This window comes from Somniosus microcephalus, chromosome 13 (assembly GCF_052327205.1).
Source record: "Somniosus microcephalus isolate GS21.2 chromosome 13, FLI_Smic_1.0, whole genome shotgun sequence".
In the NCBI taxonomy this organism is placed as follows: Eukaryota; Metazoa; Chordata; class Chondrichthyes; order Squaliformes; family Somniosidae; genus Somniosus; species Somniosus microcephalus.
Window position 1 is genome coordinate 33,798,822 of NC_140999.1, and position 22,125 is coordinate 33,820,946.

Consider the following 22,125-nt stretch of genomic DNA (forward strand, 5'->3'; position numbering starts at 1 on the left):
CCACTTCTATCAGCTGTTCCATTCGATTCCTTTCTATCTCCTGCAAGATTAGAATAAACATCATGAAATAGTAACTAAATATTGCAATAGTATTTTGCGATCTACAATTATGCAGGGGCGAAAAATGAGCGAATGACACTTGGTGCTGTACTGCTGTTTCAACATGGCGATGCTATGTTACTGAATAAATTGCATTATCTTTGAGATTTAAGAAAACACAGCAGTTTGACTCTAATGAACAAATCTTTGTATGTTGTTCCATGCTTTCTGTTTATCTCAGTAACTACATCACCTATTTTAATATCTACAACAGAAACATTGACTGCAAGTACACAGACCTCCACTGCAGCACCGAGCTCTACATCAGTCCACGGCGCAACATCTACTGTAACACCAACATCTACAGGGAGTTCTACTGAAGCATCGACAACTGAATCAACGACAATCACCACCCCACTCACTTCAACAAGTGGTGAGTATACTAGTCCACTTTTAGCAGCTCTTTCATTCTGATTCCTTTCAATCTACTGCAAGTTTAGAATAAACAGAATGAAAAAGTAAGTAAATATTGCAGTGGTATGTTTTCAGCTACAATTATGCAGGGGACAATCATGTGCAAATAACACTTGGTGCTGTACTGCTTTTGCAACATGGCTGTGCGACGTTATGTACAAGCGCAAACAGGGAAGGAGTGCACGTCAACCCTAGCACCCCACCCACCCACCCCTTCAACCACCATCTGCCCCACCTGTGACAGAGACTGTAGGTCCCGCATTGGACTCATCAGTCACCTGAAAACTCATTTTTAGTGTGGATGCATGTCATCCTCGGTTCCGAGGGACTGCGTAAGACAAGAAGAAGATGTTATATTACTGAGTATTTGGCATTCAATGCGAGATTTAACAAAAGATGGCATTGCATCTTTCATGCACAAACCTTTCTCTGTTGTTCCATGATTACCTTGGCAACTACATCACATATTAATATCCACAGCAGAAACATCGACTGCAAGTACACAGAGCTCCACGGCAGCACCGAGCTCTACATCAGCTACCACCTCATCCACTACAATAGCACCAACATCTACAGGGAGTTCTACTGAAGCATCGACAACTGCAACAACGACAATCACCACCCCACGCACTTCAACAAGTGGTGAGTATACTAGTCCACTTTTAGCAGCTCTTTCCTTCTGATTCCTTTCAAACTCCTGCAAGTTTAGAAACACATAATGAGAAAGTAACAAAATATTGCAATGGTATTTTGTGAGCAACAATTAGGCAGGGTAGAATCCTGAACAAATTACACATGGTGCTTTACTGCTGTTGCAACATGCCTATGTTATGTTACTGAGTAATTTGCAATATATGACTTTTAACGAATTATAGCAGTGTCTTTAATGCACAAACCTTTGTATGATGTTCCATGTTTTCTGTTTACCTCAGTAACTACATCACCTATTTTAATAACTACAATAGAAACATCGGCTGCAAGTACAGAGACCTCCACTGCAGCACCGAGTTCTACATCAGTTCCCGCCTCAACATCTACTATAGCACCAAGATCTACAGGGACATCTACTGAAGCATCGACAACTGAATCAACGACAATCACCACCCCACTCACTTCAACAAGTGGTGAGTATTCTCGGCCACTTGTATCAGCTGTTCCATTCGATTCCTTTCAATCTCCTGCAAGATTAGAATAAACATCATGAAAAAGTAACTAAATATTGCAATGGTATTTAGTGATCTACAATTATGCAGGGGAGAAAAAAGTGCAAATGACACTTGGTGCTGTACTGCTGTTGCAACATGGCTATGTTGTTACTGAACAAATTGCGTTATCTTTGAGATTGAAGAAAACAGAGCAGTTTGACTCTAATGAACAAATCTTTGTATGTTGTTCCATGCTTTCTGTTTACCTCAATAACTACATCACCTATTTTAATATCTACAACAGAAACATCGACTGCAAGTACGCAGACTTCCACTGCAGCACCGAGCTCTACATCTGTTCCCGCCTCAACATCTACTATACCACCAACACCTACAGGGACTTCTACTGAAGCATCGACAACTGAATCAACGACAATCACCACCCAACTCACTTCAACAAGTGGTGAGTATACTAGTCCACTTTTAGCAGCTCTTTCATTCTGACTCCTTTCAATCGACTGCAAGTTTAGAATAAACATAATGAAAAAGTAACTAAATATTGCAGTGGTATGTTGTCAGCTACAATTATGAAGGGGACAATCATGTGCAAATGACACTTGGTGCTGTACTGCTGTTGCAACATGGCTGTGTTATGTTATGTACAATCGCAAACACGGAAGGAGCGCACGTCAAACCTAGCACTCCACCCACCCACCCCTTCAACCACCATCTGCCCCACCTGTGATAGAGACTGTAGGTCCTGCATTGGACTCATCAGTCACCTGAAAACTCATTTTTAGGGTGGAAGCATGTCATCCTCAGTTTTGAGGGACTGCCTAAGAAGAGAAAAAGATGTTATGTTACTGAGTAATTGGCATTCAATGCGATTTCGAACAAAATATAGCAGTGCGTCTTTCATGCACAAACCTTTCTATATTGTTCCATGATAACCTTAGTAACTACATCACCTATTTTAATATCAACAGCAGAAATATCGACTGCAAGTACACAGAGCTCCACTGCAGCACCGAGCTCTACATCAGTCCCCGCCTCAACATCTACTACAGCAGCAACATCTACAGGGAGTTCTACTGAAGCATCGACAACTGAATCAACGACAATCACCACCCCACTCACTTCAACAAGTGGTGAGTATACTAGTCCACTTTTAGCAGCTCTTTCATTCTGATTCCTTTCAATCTACTGCAAGGTTAGAATAAACATAATGAAAAAGTAACTAAATATTGCAGTGGTATGTTGTCAGCTACAATTATACAGGGGAGAATCAGGTGCAAATAACACTTGGTGCTGTACTGCTGTTGCAACATGGCTGTGTTATGTTATGGACAAGCACAAACACGGAAGGAGCGCACGTCAAACCTAGCACCCCACCCTCCCGCCCCTTCAACCACCATCTGCCCCACCTGTGAAAGAGGCTGTAGGTCCTGCATTGTGAATTGATTTCTTTGTGGGTTCAATGACGACACATTCATGAAAGAGAATGGCCTAGAAATTCGGTATGGCCCCGCCAGGTCTTTTGCGCCCGAAATTTTGCGCCCGCCAGGATTCCCGTAGCGCCCGCCTAAAATTCAGTTGCGACGGGCCAAGACGGCGGCGGGCGCTATTGCAGGGTTTGGCCGCCTCGCTAGGGGTGATGAATGTCACTTTCAGGCGTCCAGCTCCCGCTGCGGCACCCGATGCGGTGCGGCAGGCTAGGGTATTGCAGGCCTCCTCCTTCTCTTAAGGAGGAGCTGCCTGCAGCCGTCAGATCACCGGTGGATTCCCCCGGCAAATGAGCCCGGCACCACGGAGAACTGCCGGGCTCGCGGGACTCAGACATCAATGCCGCGGGGGGGTGGTGCAGTAGTCCGGGGAGGGAGGTGCGGGCAGGCGGCCGCCGGGAAAGCGGCCGGCCGCCGCTCCACCTTTATGCGCCGGCCTTTCGGAGCTGCAAGACCCCGTTTCACAAACGCCGTTTGCGGCTGCCACGGGCGAGGCGGCCGCAACTGAATTTGGCCATCGGGCCGGAGTAGCATTGCAACCGGGGCGCTGCGCACACCGATGACGTCATCGGTGCCGGCGCGGCGCTACCAGCTAACGCCGATGTTAGGGTCCATCTGAATTTCGGGCGATAAAAAACTTCAGGCGCAAACCACTTTATAGCCAATAAGTGGGCGCAAACGCGACTGAATTTCTAGGCCAATGTCTTTTAATCTAAAGTTTGTTGAACTAAGTTAACAGCATTACAGGAGACACCATCTTAGAGATCCATCTAAAATGAAACTAAAACCAAACTGCCTCTCTCACATGCCCTGTGCTGGTAAGGCATAAATAATCAAACAGGCAAATATGGTGGTAAGGCATAATAATCAAACAGGCAAATACCATCACTATTTGCTGATATCATTACATCTCCCTTTCTTAAAACAAAAGTATTTTACTTTTATCTAACAACATGTTTTCTTTGTATTACTCTGCATTTTAACTGTAACACTTAATGAACTTACATTATCATTGTCATCATCAAGGTTTTTTAACCTTGTTTTGTGTGTTCACATGAAATATGTAAATACCTAGAACTTGAAGAAAGAATAAGATAACATTACTTCCTTCTATAATAAGAGTCCTTAAACTTGCTCAATGAGTCTCTCAGGAGGCTTCATGTATCTTGAGGATTTTCTGATTGATTGTCCTTGAATCTGAGTTGTTGCCTCAGATGATGATTTCTCAGCTGTGTGATCAGGTTGTTCAACAGTATCAGTCTTTTGACCTGCTGTGTGATCAGGTTGTTCAACAGTATCAGTCTTTTGACCTGCTGTGGCTGGTCCCATGAGAAGATCCCTACGATTTCTTCACAGAACAGCACCCTCATCTGTCTGAATGGTGTATGATCTTGGTTGGACTTCACTCAGGACAGTTCCCTTCTGAGTCCATATGTTTGTTTTGTCTTTGAACCTTACTTGGTCACCAGTGTGGAGTTCAGATAGGTTTTGTGTTCCTCTGTCATAGTAGTACTTTTGCTTTTCTTTCTGTTGCTCTTTGAACTTCCTCACTTTCTCCCCCTTTTGTTTTCAGGAGGTTCTCCGGGATGGGTAGGTTTGACCTTAGCTGACGTCCCATAAGGAGTTGGGCTGGTGACTTACCACACTCGAGCGGTGTTGTGCGGTATACAAGCATGCTCTGGTAGAAGTCAGTTCCACTGTCTTTTGCCTTGTACATCAGTCTTTTCACTATCTGGACCGATTTTTCCACTAGTCCATTGGACTGTGGAAAGTGAGGACTTGACGTTGTGTGGACAAAGTCCCACTCTTTGGCAAAGTGTCGGAAACTTGCATTGTAAAACTGGGGTCCGTTGTCTGTGAAGACCTCGCTTGCCACGCCATGTCTGGAGAATATGGCTTTCATACATGTTATCACAGCATCTGCAGTGGTGGTGTACAGTCTACAAACCTCTGGATACAGGGAGTAATAGTCTGTGACTACAAGATAGTCCTTCCCTTGACATACGAATAGGTCAGCGCCTACCTTCTGGTAAGGTCTGTCTGGCGCTGGGTGTGGCTTTAGTGGTTCTACCGGATTGCTTGTTTGATATTTCAGGCATATTGTGCAGTTTGACACCTCATTTGTCACATCTTGGTTGATTCGTGGCCAGTACATCACCTCTCGTGCTCTTTTCTTACGCTTTTCGATTCCCAGATGTCCTCCATGGATCCTTTTTAGCATCTCTTTTCTCAGACTCTTTGGGATAACTATTTTACTTCCTTTGTAGATGATGTCTTCGACCACTGATAGTTCCGCCCTGCAGTTCCAGTACTCTGCCATGTCAGGTGAGCAGTCTTGCTTCATGTTGGGCCATCCATCCAAGATGCTTTTCCTCAGTCGTCTCAGTGTTTCATCTTTATTTGTCTCAGCCTTTATGAGCTCCATTTTTGCATCTGCTATGGGCAGTGCACTTGTGATCATGTCCACGTAGGCGTTCACTTTTTCATCCATTTTGGTGTTTGCAGGCTCTCCTGGGTCAACAGCTCCGGACAACGTGTCTGCTGTATACATCAGCTTACCCGGTGTGTACGCAACATTCAGTGTATAGCGTTGCAGCCTGATCATCATTCTTTGTATTCTAAGCGGACAGCTATTTAGTGGCTTTTGGAACAATGCAATCAAGGGCTTATGGTCAGTCTCTACACTGATTGCTTGTCCTGACACAAACTGGTGAAATCTTTCACAGGCGTTTGTGATGCTGAGCAGCTCCTTTTCTATTTGAGCATATCGTGTCTCCGCGTCTGTCATTGAGCGTGATGCATATGCAATAGGTTGCCAGTAGTCATATTTTTGCAGAAGAATGGCACCGAGCCCACTCTGTGATGCATCTGATGATATCTTGATGGGTCTCGCTGGGTCATAAAACCTCAGAACTGGTTCCTCTGTGAGCAGTTTCTTTAGATCGCTCCATGACTTCTCATGCTCATGATTCCATTCCCATTCTATGTTCTTTTCAGTTAGTCTTCTCAGTGGCGCCATCTTTTCTGAGAGATTGGATATGAATTTACCCATGTAATTGATCATTCCATTAAACCTCTGCACATCCTTTTTGCATTGTGGCTTTGGCATATTCTCAATGGCAGACACCTTTCTGGGATCTGGTCTGATGCCCTCACTGCTAAGGATATCTCCCACGAATGTCAGTTCTGTCACCCCGAGCTGGCATTTCTCTCTATTCAGCTGCAGGTTTGTTTTCCTTGTTGCTTCCAGCACTTTTTTCAGTCTCTTGTCATGCTCAGTTCTCGTGGTTCCCCATACTATGATGTCATCCATTGAGGTATCAACTCCCTTCAGGTGCTCATAGATCATATGGATAGTTTTGTGATACACTTCAGGAGCTGAGGCAATGCCAAATGGTAACCTTAGGAATCTGTATCTGCCAAATGGACTGTTGAACGTGCACAGTCTTGAACTTGCCTCGTCCAGTTTCATCTGCCAAAATCCTGATGATGCATCTAACTTGCTGAAATACTTTGCATTTGCAAACTGTGACATGATTTCCTCACGTGTAGGAAGCTTGAAGTGCTCTCTCTTTATTGCTCTGTTTAGATCTCTTGGATCCAGGCAAATTCTGAGCTTTCCATTCTTTTTGTCCACAACGACGAGGGAACTCACCCATTCAGTTGGCTCATCTATCTTCTGAATCACGCTCAGGCTTTCCATCCTGTCCAACTCTGCCTTCAGTTGCTTTTGAAGAGCAAACGGAACTTTTCTGCATGGATCTATGACTGTTGGCATACTTTTATCTACTCTGATCGTGTGTTCTCCTGGAAGGCAGCCTAGACCCTTAAATAGGTCGTTGTACTCTTTCATGAGTTCATCATAGACTGTCTCTCCTTCGCTTTCCACAACGAGGACTCTCTTTACCAGGTTCAGTCTCTCACAGGCTATTAAACCTAGTATGGCTTGCACATCCTTTGGCACCACGATTAATGCTAGCGTGTGCTCTCTGTCCTTGTGTGTCACTTTGACAATGCATCTTCTTTTCACTGGTATATCAGTACCTGAGTATCCTGTCACTTTCACTTTTATTCCATGTATCTTTGGTCTGGGTCTAATTTTCTTAAAATCGGTCTCTGATATCACATTAACTTGTGCTCCAGTATCCAATTTAAATGGAATGTGTATGTCATTCACTTTTAGTGTCAACATCCAGTCTCTTTTTTCTTTTTTGTTTTCAGACACAACATCCACATAGAACTCCTCTATCTCGCTTTCATCTACTGTATGGACCTTGCTTTGTTGCGCTTGGTTCTTACAGCAACGGGCATAATGGTTGTTATTGTTGCAACTATTGCATGTTTTACCATATGCTGGACACTTTTTTGGTGGATGCTGTGTATCGCATCAACTACATGACTTTTGATTGCCCCTTTCATTTTTGTTCGCTGGCCACGCCTCTTTTTTCACATTGGCGCTCTTTTCGTTAAACGGTTTGTGTCCGTTCATTCTCACTGCATCCACATTGCAGCTACTGTCACTGAACAGCTCCTTTGCCTGCGACTTCACAGTCTCTGTAGCCCTACACAGTGCTATGGCTTTTCCCAGGTCTAGATTTTGCTCTCTTAGCAGTCTTTCCCTTAGACCATTATCTGGAATACCACACACTAGTCTGTCTTTTATCAGCGAGTCTGTCAGTCCCCCAAATTCACACGTTTTGCTTCAGTTTCTCAGTTCAGTCACATACTGATCAATAGTCTCTCCCGTTTTCTGTACACATGTGAAAAATCTGTGCCTCACAAACGTCACGTTACGTTTAGGTATGCAGTAGGCCTCAAACTTTTCCATTATTTTATCCAGCTTCATTTTGTCTCCATCAGCAGCGAATGTGAAGTTATTATACACCTCCAGCGCTTCATCACCCACGACATGTAAGAACACTGACGCTTTCATTTTATCATTTTACTCGTCAGCTCCGATTGCCGCTATATACAACTCCAAACGTTGTTTGAACCTCCTCCAATTTTCAGCCACATTACCTGTCAACTGAAGCTCCGCTGGTGGGTGTAAACCTTCCATTTTTCACTTCGTTAGCTATTCTCCAAAGGTAAGTAACGATATTCTCTTTTGGCTTGCTAATACGTGGAGAGCTGATTTCACTTCAGATTTTTCCTCTTCATCTCTTTCAATCACTTCTGACACCATGTATTGATTTCTTTGTGGGTTCAATGACGACACATTCATGAAAGAGAATGTCTTTTAATCTAAAGTTTGTTTAACTAAGTTAACAGCATTACAGGAGACACCATCTTAGAGATCCATCTAAAATGAAACTAAAACTAAACTGCCTCTCTCACATGCCCTCTGCTGGTAAGGCATAAATAATCAAACAGGCAAATATGCTGGTAAGGCATAATAATCAAACAGGCACATACCATCACTATTTGCTGATATCATTACACATTGGACTCATCAGTCACCTGAAAACTCATTTTTAGTGTGGAAGCATGTCATCCTCGGTTCAGAGGGACTGCGGAAGAAGAGAAAAAGATGTCATGTTACTGAGTAATTGGCATTCAATGCGATTTCTAACAAAATAAAGCAGTGCGTCTTTCATGCACAAACCTTTCTATGTTGTTCCATGATTACTTTAGTAACTATATCACCTATTTTAATATCTACAGCAGAAACATCAACTGCAAGTACACAGAGCTCCACTGCAGCACCGAGCTCTACATCAGCTCCCACCTCATCCACTACAATAGCACCAACATCTACAGGGAGTTCTACTGAAGCATCGACAACTGCAACAACGACAATCACTATCCCACTCACTTCAACAACTGGTGAGTATACTAGTCCACTTTTAGCAGCTCCTTCCTTCTGATTTCTTTCAATCTCATGCAAGTTTATAAACACATAATGAGAAAGTAACAAAATATTGCAATAGTATTTTGTGATCAACAATTAGGCAGGGTAGAATCCTGAACAAATCAGACACGGTGCTTTACTGCTGTTGCAACATGCCAATGTTATGTTACTGAGTAATTTGCAATATATGACTTTTTACGAAATATAGCAGTGTCTTTCATGCACAAACCTTTGTATGTTGTTCCATGTTTTCTGTTTACCTCAGTAACTACATCACCTATTTTAATAACTACAACAGAAAAGTCGACTGCAAGTACACAGACCTCCACTGCAGCACCGAGCTCGACATCAGTTCCCGCCTCAACATCTACTACAGCATCAACATCTACAGGTACTTCTACTGAAGCATCGACAACTGAATCAACGACAATCACCACCCCACTCACTTCAACAAGTGGTGAGTATACTAGACCGCTTGTATCAGCTGTTCCATTCAATTCCTTTCAATCTCCTGCAAGATGAGAATAAACATCATGAAAAAGTAACTAAATATTGCAATGGTATTTAGTGATCTACAATTATGCAGGGGAGAAAAAAGTGCGAATGACACTTGGTGCTGTACTGCTGTTGCAACATTGCTATGTCGTTACTGAATAAATTACATTATCTTTGAGATTGAAGAAAACAGAGCAGTTTGACTCTAATGAACAAATCTTTGTTTGTTGTTCCATGCTTTCTACTTACCTCAATAACTACATCACCTATTTAAATATCTACAACAGAAACATCGACTGCAAGTACACAGACCTCCACTGCAGCACCGAGCTCTACATCAGTTCCCACCTCATCCACTACTATAGCACCAACATCTACAGGGAGTTCTACTGAAGCATCGACAACTGAATCAACGACAATCACCACCCCACTCACTTCAACAAGTGGTGAGTATACTAGTCCACTTGTATCAGCTCTTTAATTCTGATTCCTTTCAATCTACTGCAAGTTTAGAAACACATAATGAGAATGTAACAAAATATTGCAGTGGTATTTTGTGAACTACAATTAGGCAGGGGAGAATCATGTGCAAATGACACTCGGTGCTTTACAGCTGTTACAACATGGCATGTTAAGTTACTGAGTAATTTGCATTCAACGTGACTTTTAACAAAATATAGCAGTGTGTCTTCCATGCACAAACCTTTCTATGTTGTTACATGTTTACCTCAGTAACTACATCAACCATTTTAATATCTACAGCAGAAACATCGACTGCAAGTACACAGACCTCCACTGCAGCACCGAGCTCTACATCAGTTCCCGCCTCAACATCTACTATAGCACCAACATCTACAGGGACTTCTACTGAAGCATCGACAACTGAATCAACGACAATCACCACCCCACTCACTTCAACATCTGGTGAGTATACTCGTCCACTTGTATCAGCTGTTCCATTCGATTCCTTTCAATCTCCTGCAAGATTAGAATAAACATCATGAAAAAGTAACTAAGTATTGCAATGGTATTTAGTGATCTACAATTATGCAGGGGAGAAAAAAGTGCGAATGACACCTGGTGCTGTACTGCTGTTGCAACATGGCTATGTTGTTACTGAATAAATTGCAATATCTTTGAGAATGAAGAAAACTGAGCTGTTTGACTCGAATGAACAAATCTTTGTATGTTGTTCCATGCTTTCTGTTTACCTCAGTAACTACATCACCTATTTTAATATCTACAACAGAAACATCGACTGCAAGTACACAGACCTCCACTGCAGCACCGAGCTCTACATCAGCTCCCAGCTCATTCACTACAAAAGCACCAACATCTACAGGGAGTTCTACTGAAGCATCGACAACTGAATCAATGACAACCACCACCCCACTCACTTCAACAAGTGGTGAGTATACTAGTCCACTTGTATCAGCTCTTTCATTCTGATTCCTTTCAATCTACTGCAAGTTTAGAAACACATAATGAGAACATTGTGGCGGAGCCACCAAAAGACTCAGAGCGGTTGTACATAATTCCTTTAACAGCAATGTAGTTACTGTCTGTGCCTGTACCTTTAATTACACTGTTTGACTGTACAATGTCTAGTTACCTCTACAGCGCGGTTTCAACGTGATGACATCATGCCGTTAGTCACGTGATGCCCCAATGGCGGGAAGAACGTGATGACGTGATGACGTCAGTCTTCTGACCAGAGGATCAGTCCTCGTGGAGCCCTCAAGGAGAGTCGACCTGTTATTGATGTGTTCTAGCAGTTTCCAGTTTAAACTCGTTTCGTCTCATTAAAGTTCATTATTTTAATTGCCTGAGTCGAACTCAGTCTTTTTGATAGGAACCTCCGTTCCTACAGTGGTGACCCCGACTTGTACGAACGATTTTCGTGGAAGATTCGACATGGACATGAACGCCGTCACGCTGAAACTGCCACAGTTCTGGGAGCAACAACCAGACGCCTGGTTCATCCAGGCTGAAGCCCATTTCACCATTCGGAACATCATCGCGGATCAGACCCGTTATTATTACGTGGTCTCCACTCTCGACAGCGCAACTGCATCACGGATCATCAGCCTCCTCGGTAGTCCTCCTACTGACAGCAAGTATGATGCGATTAAGGCGCGGTTGCTTCAGGTTTTCGGGCTATCAAAGTCGGAGCGTGCTCGCCGGCTCATCACGCTGCCCAGCCTCGGGGACTCCAAACCGTCCGAGCTCATGAGCCAAATGCTCACGCTCTTGGGTGCTGAACCGGAATGTTTCCTCTTCCGGGAGCTTTTCCTCTATCAACTGCCTGAACAGGTTCAGGCTGCCCTAGCCAGATCCGACATTACAGACTGCGCCAAGCTTGCGGCCGAAGCCGATAAGATTTTCACGGTTACCCAGCAGTGCTGTGCGGCCACGAGGCGCCAACCCCCACAGACGCGGTTCCGGCTTCTCCTACAGCAGGCTGGTGCTCCTACCACACCCGTTTTGGCGCGAAAGCACGATGCTGCCGTTCCCCCTGCAGTTTTTCGCCCCAAAAAAACCCAAGAAAGCGCAGGCGGCATCCCTGGCGACGGATGACCAAGGCTAACGGGCGTTCCGCGGTGGCGATGGCCGTCGGTTCTACTGGGAAACTCCTCTATATCACTGATTCCCTCTCGGGCCGCCGTTTTGTTTGTGACACTGGGGCGCAGTGTAGCATTCAACCTGCGTCGAAGCTCGACATGCAGACTGGGATCCTCGGTTTTTCCCTTATAGCAGCTAATGGCGCAGCTATTCGAACGTTCCGAAAGCGGCAGGTCGAAGTCTGTTTCGGTGGGCACAGCTTCTTTTGGGAATTCGTCATGGCCACAGTCTCACAGGCTATCCTAGGGGCGGATTTTCTGTGTGCCAACAGCCTACTAGTCGATGTCCGGCACCGCCGGCTGATCAACGCGGCCACCTTCCACTCGATCCCATACTTCCACGCTACCTCCGTGCTGCGCTCCATTCCCTGTGCTTTCCCTCCTCCAGATGATTTCACGCGGCTCCTCGGGGAGTTTCCGGAGCTGACAAGGCCCACCTTCTCCTCTTTGGCGACGAAACATGGTGTTGAACATCACATCACCACTACTGGCTCCCCGGTTTATGCGCGTGCTAGTAGGCTCGAACCCGGCAAGCTCGCAGCTGCGAAGACGGAGTTCGACACGATGGAGCGGCTCGGGATCATTCGGCGATCCAAGAGTCCCTGGTCCTCGCCTCTCCACATTGTGCTGAAACCAGGCAGCGGCTGGCGGCCATGCGGTGACTACCGACGCCTCAACGACGCCACCACTCCAGATCGGTACCCGATCCCGCATATCCAGGATTTCTTGGCCCACTTGGTGGGAAATTCTATCTTCTCTAAAGTCGACCTCATCCGTGGATATCACCAGGTTCCAGTGCACCCACAAGACGTCCTGAAAACCGCAGTCATCACCCCTTTTGGCCTCTTTGAGTTCCTGCGGATGCCGTTTGGCTTAAAGAACGCAGCACAGGCGTTCCAGCATTTAATGGACTCCGTTCTTCGAGAGCTCCGTTTCATTTTCGTCTACCTTGACGACATACTCATCGCCAGTGCCAGCAAGGAGGAGCACATCTCCCATTTGCGTTCCCTCTTTATGCGCCTCAGCCAACACGGTTTAATCATCAACCCGGCCAAGTGCCAGTTCGGCCTGCAACAAATCGACTTCCTGGGACATCGCGTAACATCGGACGGCGCCGTCCCTTTGTCGACGAAGGTTGAGGCGGTTACTTCTTTCCCGCGGCCGTCGACAGTGAAGGACTTGCAGGAGTTCCTGGGGATGGTCAACTTCTGCCATCGTTTCGTCCCCAAGGCGGCTAAACTCATGCAACCTTTGTTCAGGGCCCTCAAGGGCAAGTCGGTAAAGATCCAATCAGCAGGACAGCTGAGATGGTCCAGGCGTTCAGCGACACCAAGAACGCTTTGGCCAATGCAACCATGCTGGCGCACCCACTTCCAGGTGCTACTATTGCCCTTACCACCGACGCGTCAGACTACGCCATTGGTGCAGTGCAAGAACAGTGGGTCAACGGCACGTGGCAACCGCTGGCGTTTTTCAGCCGTCAACTACGAAAGAATGAAAAAAGTACAGCACCTTCGATAGGGAGCTACTGGCCCTTTTCCTCGCCATTTGCCATTTCCGGTTTTTATTGGAGGGGCGCCCCTTCACGGCTTTTGTCGACCACAAACCCCTTACCTTGGCCATGGCCAAGGCCGCCGAACCGTGGTCCGCTCATCAACAACGTCACTTGACGTTCATTTCCGAATATACCATGGACATTCAACATGTGTCTGGTAAGGACAACCTGGTGGCAGATTGCCTCTGCCATGCGACGGTCCACGCGGTGCACCTGGGAATTGACTACACCCTCATGGCAGCAGATCATGCCTCGGACTCGGAGGTCCAATCATATAGAACTGTTCCCTCTAGCTTCCAAGCGACCGACGTCATCTTCCAGGCTGCAGGTGCCATGCTCCTTTGCGACGTTTCCATGGGAGTTCCTCGACCTATCGTGCCAGTCGCATGGCGCCGGAAGGTTTTTGATGCCATACACGGGTTGTCGCACCCGGGGATGAAGGCTTCGCAACGGCTTATGTCGGCCAAGTTCATCTGGAAAGGTATGCACATCGATGTCCGTGACTGGGCTAATACCTGCGTCGTATGCCAGAAGGCCAAAGTCCAGCGTCATGTCAAGGCTCCAGTGGCTGCATTCACTGTTCCGGAGTGTCGTTTCGACCACATACATGTGGACCTCGTGGGGCCGCTTCCGCCTTCTCAGGGTTATACTCATCTCCTCACCATAGTGGACCGCACCACTAGGGGGCCAGAGGCAATTCCTTTGGTTTCCACCACTTTGGCAGACATCGCTAGAGCTTTCATCTCCTGTTGGGTTGTCCGTTTCGGGGTACAATTTTCCTTGGATCTTTGGAATGCTGTGGCTCAGGGGCTCGGTACCAAACTTCATCGCACCACCGCCTATCATCCACAGGCAAACGGCCTTTGCGAGCGATTCCACAGGTCGCTTAAAGCCTCTCTTCGGGCCAGTCTTCAAGGCGCAGGATGGGTGGACAGACTCCCATGGGTCCTATTGGGTCTTCGTACGGCACCCAAACACGACCTACAATCGTCTTCGGCTGAACTCGTCAATGGCCAGCCGCTCCGTGTACCAGGAGATTTCCTCCCTTCTCCCACAGAGCCATGGTCCGCCTCCCGGCAACTCGTTCGCCACCAAGAAGCGGCCAGATGCTTCGCTCTGATACCTATGTCCAATCACGGTTTGCAGAACTCCTACGTGCCACCGGGACTGAAGAATGCGGAGTATGTCTTCATCCGCCACGACGCTCACCGGGATCCGCTCAAGCCCCCTTACACTGGTCCTTTCCGCGTCATCGAACCAGGAGACAAATCCTTTTCGGTCGACGTCGGAGGGAAGCCGGATCACATCTCGGTGGACCACTTGAAGCCGGCTCACCTGGACATGGACCACCCTGTCGTAGTCGCTCAACCACCCAAACGTGGCCGACCGCCCGCTGCCGCCGCACCAGATCATCCAAAGCCGCCTGCCAACTCGACCGCGCTCGCTCAGCCACAACCAGCTGCCAACTCGACCACCGGTCGTCAACTTCCTCTACCAGGGTATCGAAGTCGATCGGACAGGCTCATCAGGCCTCCTCCTCGCCTCACCTTTTCTGTTAAAGACAATTCTCGGGGGGCGCATGTGGCGGAGCCACCAAAAGATTCAGAGCGGTTGTACATAATTCCTTTAACAGCAATGTAGTTACTGTCTCTGCCTGTGCCTTTAATTACACTGTTTGACTGTATAATGTCTAGTTACCTTTCCAGCGCGGTTTCAACGTGATGACGTCATGCCGTTAGTCACGTGATGCCCCAATGGCGGGAAGAACGTGATGACGTCAGTCTTCTGACCAGAGGATCAGTCCTCGTGGAGCCCTCGAGGAGAGTCGACCTGTTATTGATGTGTTCTAGCAGTTTCCAGTTTAAACTCGTTTCGTTTCATTAAAGTTCATTATTTGAATTGCCTGAGTCGAACTCAGTCTTTCTGATCGGAACCTCCGTTCCTACAACGTAACAATATATTGCAGTGGTATTTTGTGAACTACAATTGTGGAGGGGAGAATCATGTGCAAATGGCACTCGGTGCTTTACTGCTGTTACAACATGGCCATGTTATGTTACTGAGTAATTTGCATTCAATGTGACTTTTAACAAAATATAGCAGTGTGTCTTTCATGCACAAACCTTTCTATGTTGTTCCATGTTTACCTCAGTAACTACATCACCTATTTTAATATCTACAGAAGAAATATCGACTGCTAGTACACAGACCTCGGCTGCAGCACCGAGCTCTACATCAGTTCCCGCCTCAACATCTACTATAGCACCAACATCTACAAGGAGTTCTACTGAAGCATCGACAACTGAATCAACGACAACCACCACCCCACGCACTTCAACAAGTGGTGAGTATACTCGTCCATTTGTATCAGCTGTTGCATTCAATTCCTTTCAATCTACTGCAAGATTAGAAAAAACATAATGAAAAAGTAACAAAATATTGCAATGTTATTATGTGATCAACAATTAGACAGGGTAGAATACTGAACAAATCACACACGGTGATTTACTGCTGTTACAACATGCCTACGTTATGTTACCGAGTAATTTGCATTATACTGTATGACTTTTAACGAAATATAGCAGAGTGACTTTACTGCACAAACCTTTGTACGATGTTCCATGTTTTCTGTTTACCTCAGTAAGTACATCAACTATTTTAATAACTACAACAGAAACAATGACTGCAAATACACAGACCTCCACTGCAGCACCGAGCTCTACATCAGTTCCCGCCTCAACATCTACTATAGCGCCAACATCTACAGGGAGTTCTACTGAAGCATCGACAACTGAATCAATGACAATCAGCACCCCACTCACTTCAACAAGTGGTGAGTATACTCGTCCACTTGTATCAGCTGTTCCATTCGATTCCTTTCTATCTCCTGCAAGATTAGAATAAACATCATGAAATAGTAACTAAATATTGCAATGGTACTTTGTGATCTACAATTATGCAGGGGAGAAAAAAGTGCGAATGATACACGGTGCTGTACTGCTGTTGCAACATGGCTATGCTATGTTACTGAATAAATTGCATTATCTTTGAGATTTAAGGAAACAGAGCAGTTTGACTCTAATGAACAAATCTTTGTATGTTGTTCCATGCTTTCTGTGTATCTCAATAACTACATCACCTATTTTAATATCTGTAACAGAAACATCGACTGCAAGTACACAGACCTCCACTGCAGCACCGAGATCTACATCAGCTCCGACATCATCCAGTACAATAGCACCAAAATCTACATGGAGTTCTACTGAAGCATCGACAACTGAATCAACGACAATCACCACCCCACTCACTTCAACAAGTGGTGCGTCTACTAGTCCACTTGTATCAGCTCTTTCATTCTGATTTCATTTCAATCTACTGCAAGTTTAGAAACACATAATGAGAACGTAACAATATATTGCAGTGGTATTTTGTGAACTACAATTATGCAGGGGAGAATCATGTGCAAATGACACTCGGTGCTTTACTGCTGTTACAACAATGCCATGTTATGTGACTGAGTAATTTTCATTCAATGAGACTTTTAACAAAATGTAGCAGTGTGTCTTTCATGCACAAACCTTTCTATGTTGTTCCATGTTTACCTCAGTAACTATATCACCTACTTTACTATCTATAGCAGAAACATCGACTGTAAGTACAGAGACCTCCACTGCAGCACCGAGCTCTACATCAGCTCCCACCTCAACATCTACTATAGCACCAACATCTACAGGGAGTTCTACTGAAGCATCGACAACTGAATCAACGACAATCACCACCCCACTCACTTCAACAAGTGGTGAGTATACTAGTCCTCTTGTATCAGCTCTTTCATTCTGATTCCTTTCAATCTACTGCAGGGTTAGAATAACCGTAATGAAAAAGTAACTAAATATTGCAGTGGTATGTTTTCAGCTACAATTATGCAGGGGACAATCATGTACAAATGACACTTGGTGCAGTACTGCTGTTGCAACATGGCTGTGTTATGTTATGTTCAAGCAAAAACAGGGAAGGAGCGCACGTCAACCCTAGCACCCCACCCACCCGTACCTTCAACCACCATCTGCCCCGCCTGTGACAGAGACTGTAGGTCCCGCATTGGACTCATCAGTCACCTGAAAACTCATTTTTAGTGTGGAAACATGTCATCCTCGGTTCTGAGGGACTGCCTAAGAAGAGATGTTATGTTACTGAGTAATTGACATTCAATGCGAGTTTTAACAAAATATAGCAGTGTGGCTTTCATGCACAAACCTTTCTATGTCGTTACATGATTTCTTTAGTAACTACATCACCTATTTTAATATCTACAACAGAAACATCGAATGCAAGTACACAGACTTCCACCGCAGCACCGAGCTCGACATCAGTTCCCGCCTCTACATCTACTACAGCACCAACATCTACAGGGAGTTCTACTGAAGCATCGATAACTGAATCAACGACAATCACCACCCCACTCACTTCAACAAGTGGTGAGTACACTACTCCACTTGTATCAGCTCTTTCATTCTGATTCCTTTCAATCTACTGCAAGTTTAGAAACACATAATGAGAACGTAACAATATATTGCAGTGGGGGTATTTTGAGAACTACAACTGTGCAGGGGAGAATCATGTGCAAATGACACTTGGTGCTGTACTGCTGTTACAACATGGCTGTGTTATGTTATGTACATGCACAAACAAGGAAGGAGCGCACGTCAACCCTAGCACCCCACCCACCCACCCCTTCAAGCACCATCTGCCCCACCTGAGACAGCGACTGTACGTCCCGCATTGGACTCATCAGTCACCTGAAAACTAATTTTTAGAGTGGAAGCATGACATCCTCGGTTCCGAGGGACTGCCTAAGAAGAGAATAAGATGTTATGTTACTGAGTAATTGGCATTCAGTGCAAGTTTTAACAAAATATAACGGTGCGTCTTTCATGCACAAACCTTTCTATGTTGTTCCATGATTACCTTAGTAACTACATCACATATTAATATCTACAGCAGAAACATCGACTGCAAGTACACAGACCCCCACTGCAGCACCGAGCTCTGCATCAGATCGCACCTCAACATCTACAATAGCACCAACATTTACAGGGAGTTCTACTGAAGCATCGACAACTGCATCAAGGACAATCACCACCCGACACACTTCAACATCTGGTGAATATACCAGTCCACTTTTCGCAGCTCTTTCCTTCTGATTCCTTTCCAACTCCTGCAAGTTTAGAAAGACATAATGAGAAAGTAACAAAATATTGCAATGGTATTTTGTGTTCAACAATTAGGCAGGGTAGAATCCAGAACAAATCACACACGGTGCTTTACTGCTGTTGCAACATGCCTATGTTATGTTACTGAGTAATTTGCAATATATGACTTTTAACAAAATATAGCAAAGTGTCTTTACTGCACAAACCTTTGTATGTTGTTCCATGTTTTCTGTTTACCTCAGTAACTACATCACCTATTTTAATAACTAAAACAGAAACATCGACTGCAAGTACACAGACCTCCACTGCAGCACATAGCTCTACATCAGTTTCCGCCTCAACATCTACTATCGCACCAACATCTACAGGGAGTTCTACTGAAGCATCGACAACTGAATCAACGACAATCACCACCCCACTCACTTCAACAAGTGGTGAGTATACTAGTCCACTTTTAGCAGCTCTTTCATTCTGATTCCTTTCAAACTACTGCAAGGTTAGAATAACCATAATGAAAAAGTAACTACACATTGCAGTGGTATGTTGTCAGTTACAATTATGCAGTGGAGAATCATGTGCAAATGACACTTGGTGCTGTACTGCTGTTGCAACATGGCTATGTTATGCTACGTACAAGCGCAAACAAGGAAGGAGCGCACGTCAACCCTAGCACCCCACCCACCCGCCCCTTCAACCACCATCTGCCGCACCTGTGACAGAGACTGTAGGTCCTGCATTGGACTCATCAGTCACCTGAAAACTCATTTTTAGTGTGGAAGCATGTCATCCTCGGTTCCGAGGGACTGCCCAAGAAGAGAAGTTGTTATGTTACCGAGGAATTGGCATTCAATGTGAGTTTTAACAAAATTTGGCAGTGCGTCATTCATGCACAAACTTCTCTATGTTGTTCCATGATTACCTTAGTAACTACATCACCTATTTTAATATCTACAGCAGAAACATTGATTGCAAGTACACAGACCTCCAGTGCAGCACCGAGCTCTACATCAGCTCCCACCTCATCCACTACAATAGCACCAACATCTACAGGGAGTTCTACTGAAGCATCGACAACTGAATCAACCACAATCACCACCCCACTCACTTCAACAAGTGGTGAGTATACTAGTCCACTTTTAGCAGCTCTTTTCTTCTGATTCCTTTCAATCTACTGCAAGGTTAGAAACCCGGCTACCGACCATAGAGCACATATACCAGAAACGCTGTTAACGGAGGTCACGGTCCATCATCAAAGACCCTACCCACCCCAGCCACAGTCTGTTTGCCCTCCTGCCATCTGGGAGACGCTACAGATGCATTCGCACCCGTACGACCAGATTTAGGAACAGCTTCTTTCCCAGGGCTGTCATCCTACTGAACTCCACAAATAAACTCGAAAGCCTGCACATCTGCCAATGCACTTTATTATGGGTATGCTTATGTTAATGTATTACAAGCCAAGTGTATGTTGAATGTTTAAATGTCTTAATCTAAATGTACACTCTCGGGAGCCGCAAGCCTACATTTCGTTGTACTGCACTTGTGCACTATCAATGACAATAAAAGTTGATTTGATTTGATTTGATAATGAGAAAGTAACAAAATATTGCAATGGTATTCTGTGATCTACAATTAGGCAGGGTAGAATCCTGAACAAATCACACACGGTGCTTTACTGCTGTTCCAACATGCCTATGTTATGTTACTGAGTAATTTGCAATATATGAGTTTTAACTAAATATAGCAGAGTATCTTTACTGCACAAACCTTTGTATGTTGTTCCATGTTTTCTGTTTACCTCAGTAAGTACATCACCTATTTTAATAACTACAGCAGAAACAACGACTGCAAGTACACAGACCTCCGCTGCAGCACCGAGCTCTACATCAGTTCCCACCTCAACATCTACTATAGCACCAACATCTACAGGGAGTTCTACTGAAGCATCGACAACTGAATCAACGACAATCACCACTCCACACACTTCAACAAGTGGTGAGTACACTACTCCACTTGTATCAGCTCTTTGATTCTGATTCCTTTCAATCTACTGCAAGTTTAGAAACACATAATGAGAACGTAACAATATATTGCAGTGGGGGTATTTTGTGAACTACAATTATGCAGGGGAGAATCATGTGCAAATGACACTTGGTGCTGTACTGCTGTTACAACATGGCTGTGTTATGTTATGTACATGCACAAACAGGGAAGGAGCACACGTCAACCCTAGCACCCCACCCACCCACCCCTTCAACCACCATCTGTCCCACCTGAGACAGCGACTGTACGTCCCGCATTGGACTCATCAGTCACCTGAAAACTAATTTTTAGAGTGGAAGCATGACATCCTCGGTTGCGAGGGACTGCCTAAGAAGAGAATAAGATGTTATGTTACTGAGTAATTGGCATTCGGTGCGAGTTTTAACAAAATATAACGGTGCGTCTTTCATGCACAAACCTTTCTATGTTGTTCCATGATTACTTCAGTAACTACATCACCTATTTTAATATCTACAGCAGAAACATTGACAGCAAGTACACAGACCTCCACTGCAACACCGAGCTCTACATCAGTTCCCGCCTCAACATCTACTCTAGCACCAACAATTACTAGTTCTACTGAAGCATCAAGAACTGAATCAACGACAATCACCACCCCACTCACTTCAACAAGTGGTGAGTATACTAGTCCACTTTTAGCAGCTCTTTCATTCTGATTCCTTTCAATCTACTGCAAGGTTAGAATAATCATAATGAAAAAGTAACTAAATATTGCAGTGGTATGTTGTCAGTTACAATTATGCAGTGGAGAATCATGTGCAAATGACACTTGGTGCTGTACTGCTGTTGCAACATGGCTATGTTATGCTACGTACAAGCGCAAACAGGGAAGGAGCGCACGTCAACCCTAGTACCCCAACCACCCGCCCCTTCAACCACCATCTGCCCCACCTGTGACAGAGACTGTAGGTCCTGCATTGGACTCACCAGTCACCTGAAAACTCATTTTTAGTGTGGAAGCATGTCATCCTCGGTTCCGAGGGACTGCCTAAGAAGAGAAGATGTTATGTTACCGAGTAATTGGCATTCAATGCGAGTTTTAACAAAATATAGCAGTGCATCATTCATGCACAAACTTCTCTATGTTGTTCCATGATTACCTTAGTAACTACATCACCTATTTAAATGTCTACAGCAGAAACATTGACTGCAAGTACACAGACCTC

The 22,125-nt window shown here is 45.0% G+C and overlaps 1 protein-coding gene and 1 long non-coding RNA gene across 2 annotated transcripts in view; one reads left to right on the forward strand and one right to left on the reverse strand.

The window, feature by feature from the left end:
- Nucleotides 1–22,125, forward strand: part of LOC147108199 (mucin-16-like) — a 259,597-nt gene that overhangs the window by 78,918 nt on the left and 158,554 nt on the right. The window contains exons 14-17 of the mRNA XM_086005995.1: nt 281–409; nt 9,277–9,402; nt 16,843–16,911; nt 20,699–20,827. Coding sequence (XP_085862121.1) covers nt 281–409; nt 9,277–9,402; nt 16,843–16,911; nt 20,699–20,827 — 453 coding nt within the window. The remainder of the gene's footprint in view (nt 1–280; nt 410–9,276; nt 9,403–16,842; nt 16,912–20,698; nt 20,828–22,125) is intronic.
- Nucleotides 8,573–18,924, reverse strand: LOC147108200 (uncharacterized). Its single transcript, XR_015080548.1, has 3 exons — nt 18,835–18,924; nt 10,420–10,484; nt 8,573–8,670 (listed from the first exon to the last, which is right to left on the reverse strand). It is a non-coding gene; the product is annotated as an uncharacterized LOC147108200 (long non-coding RNA).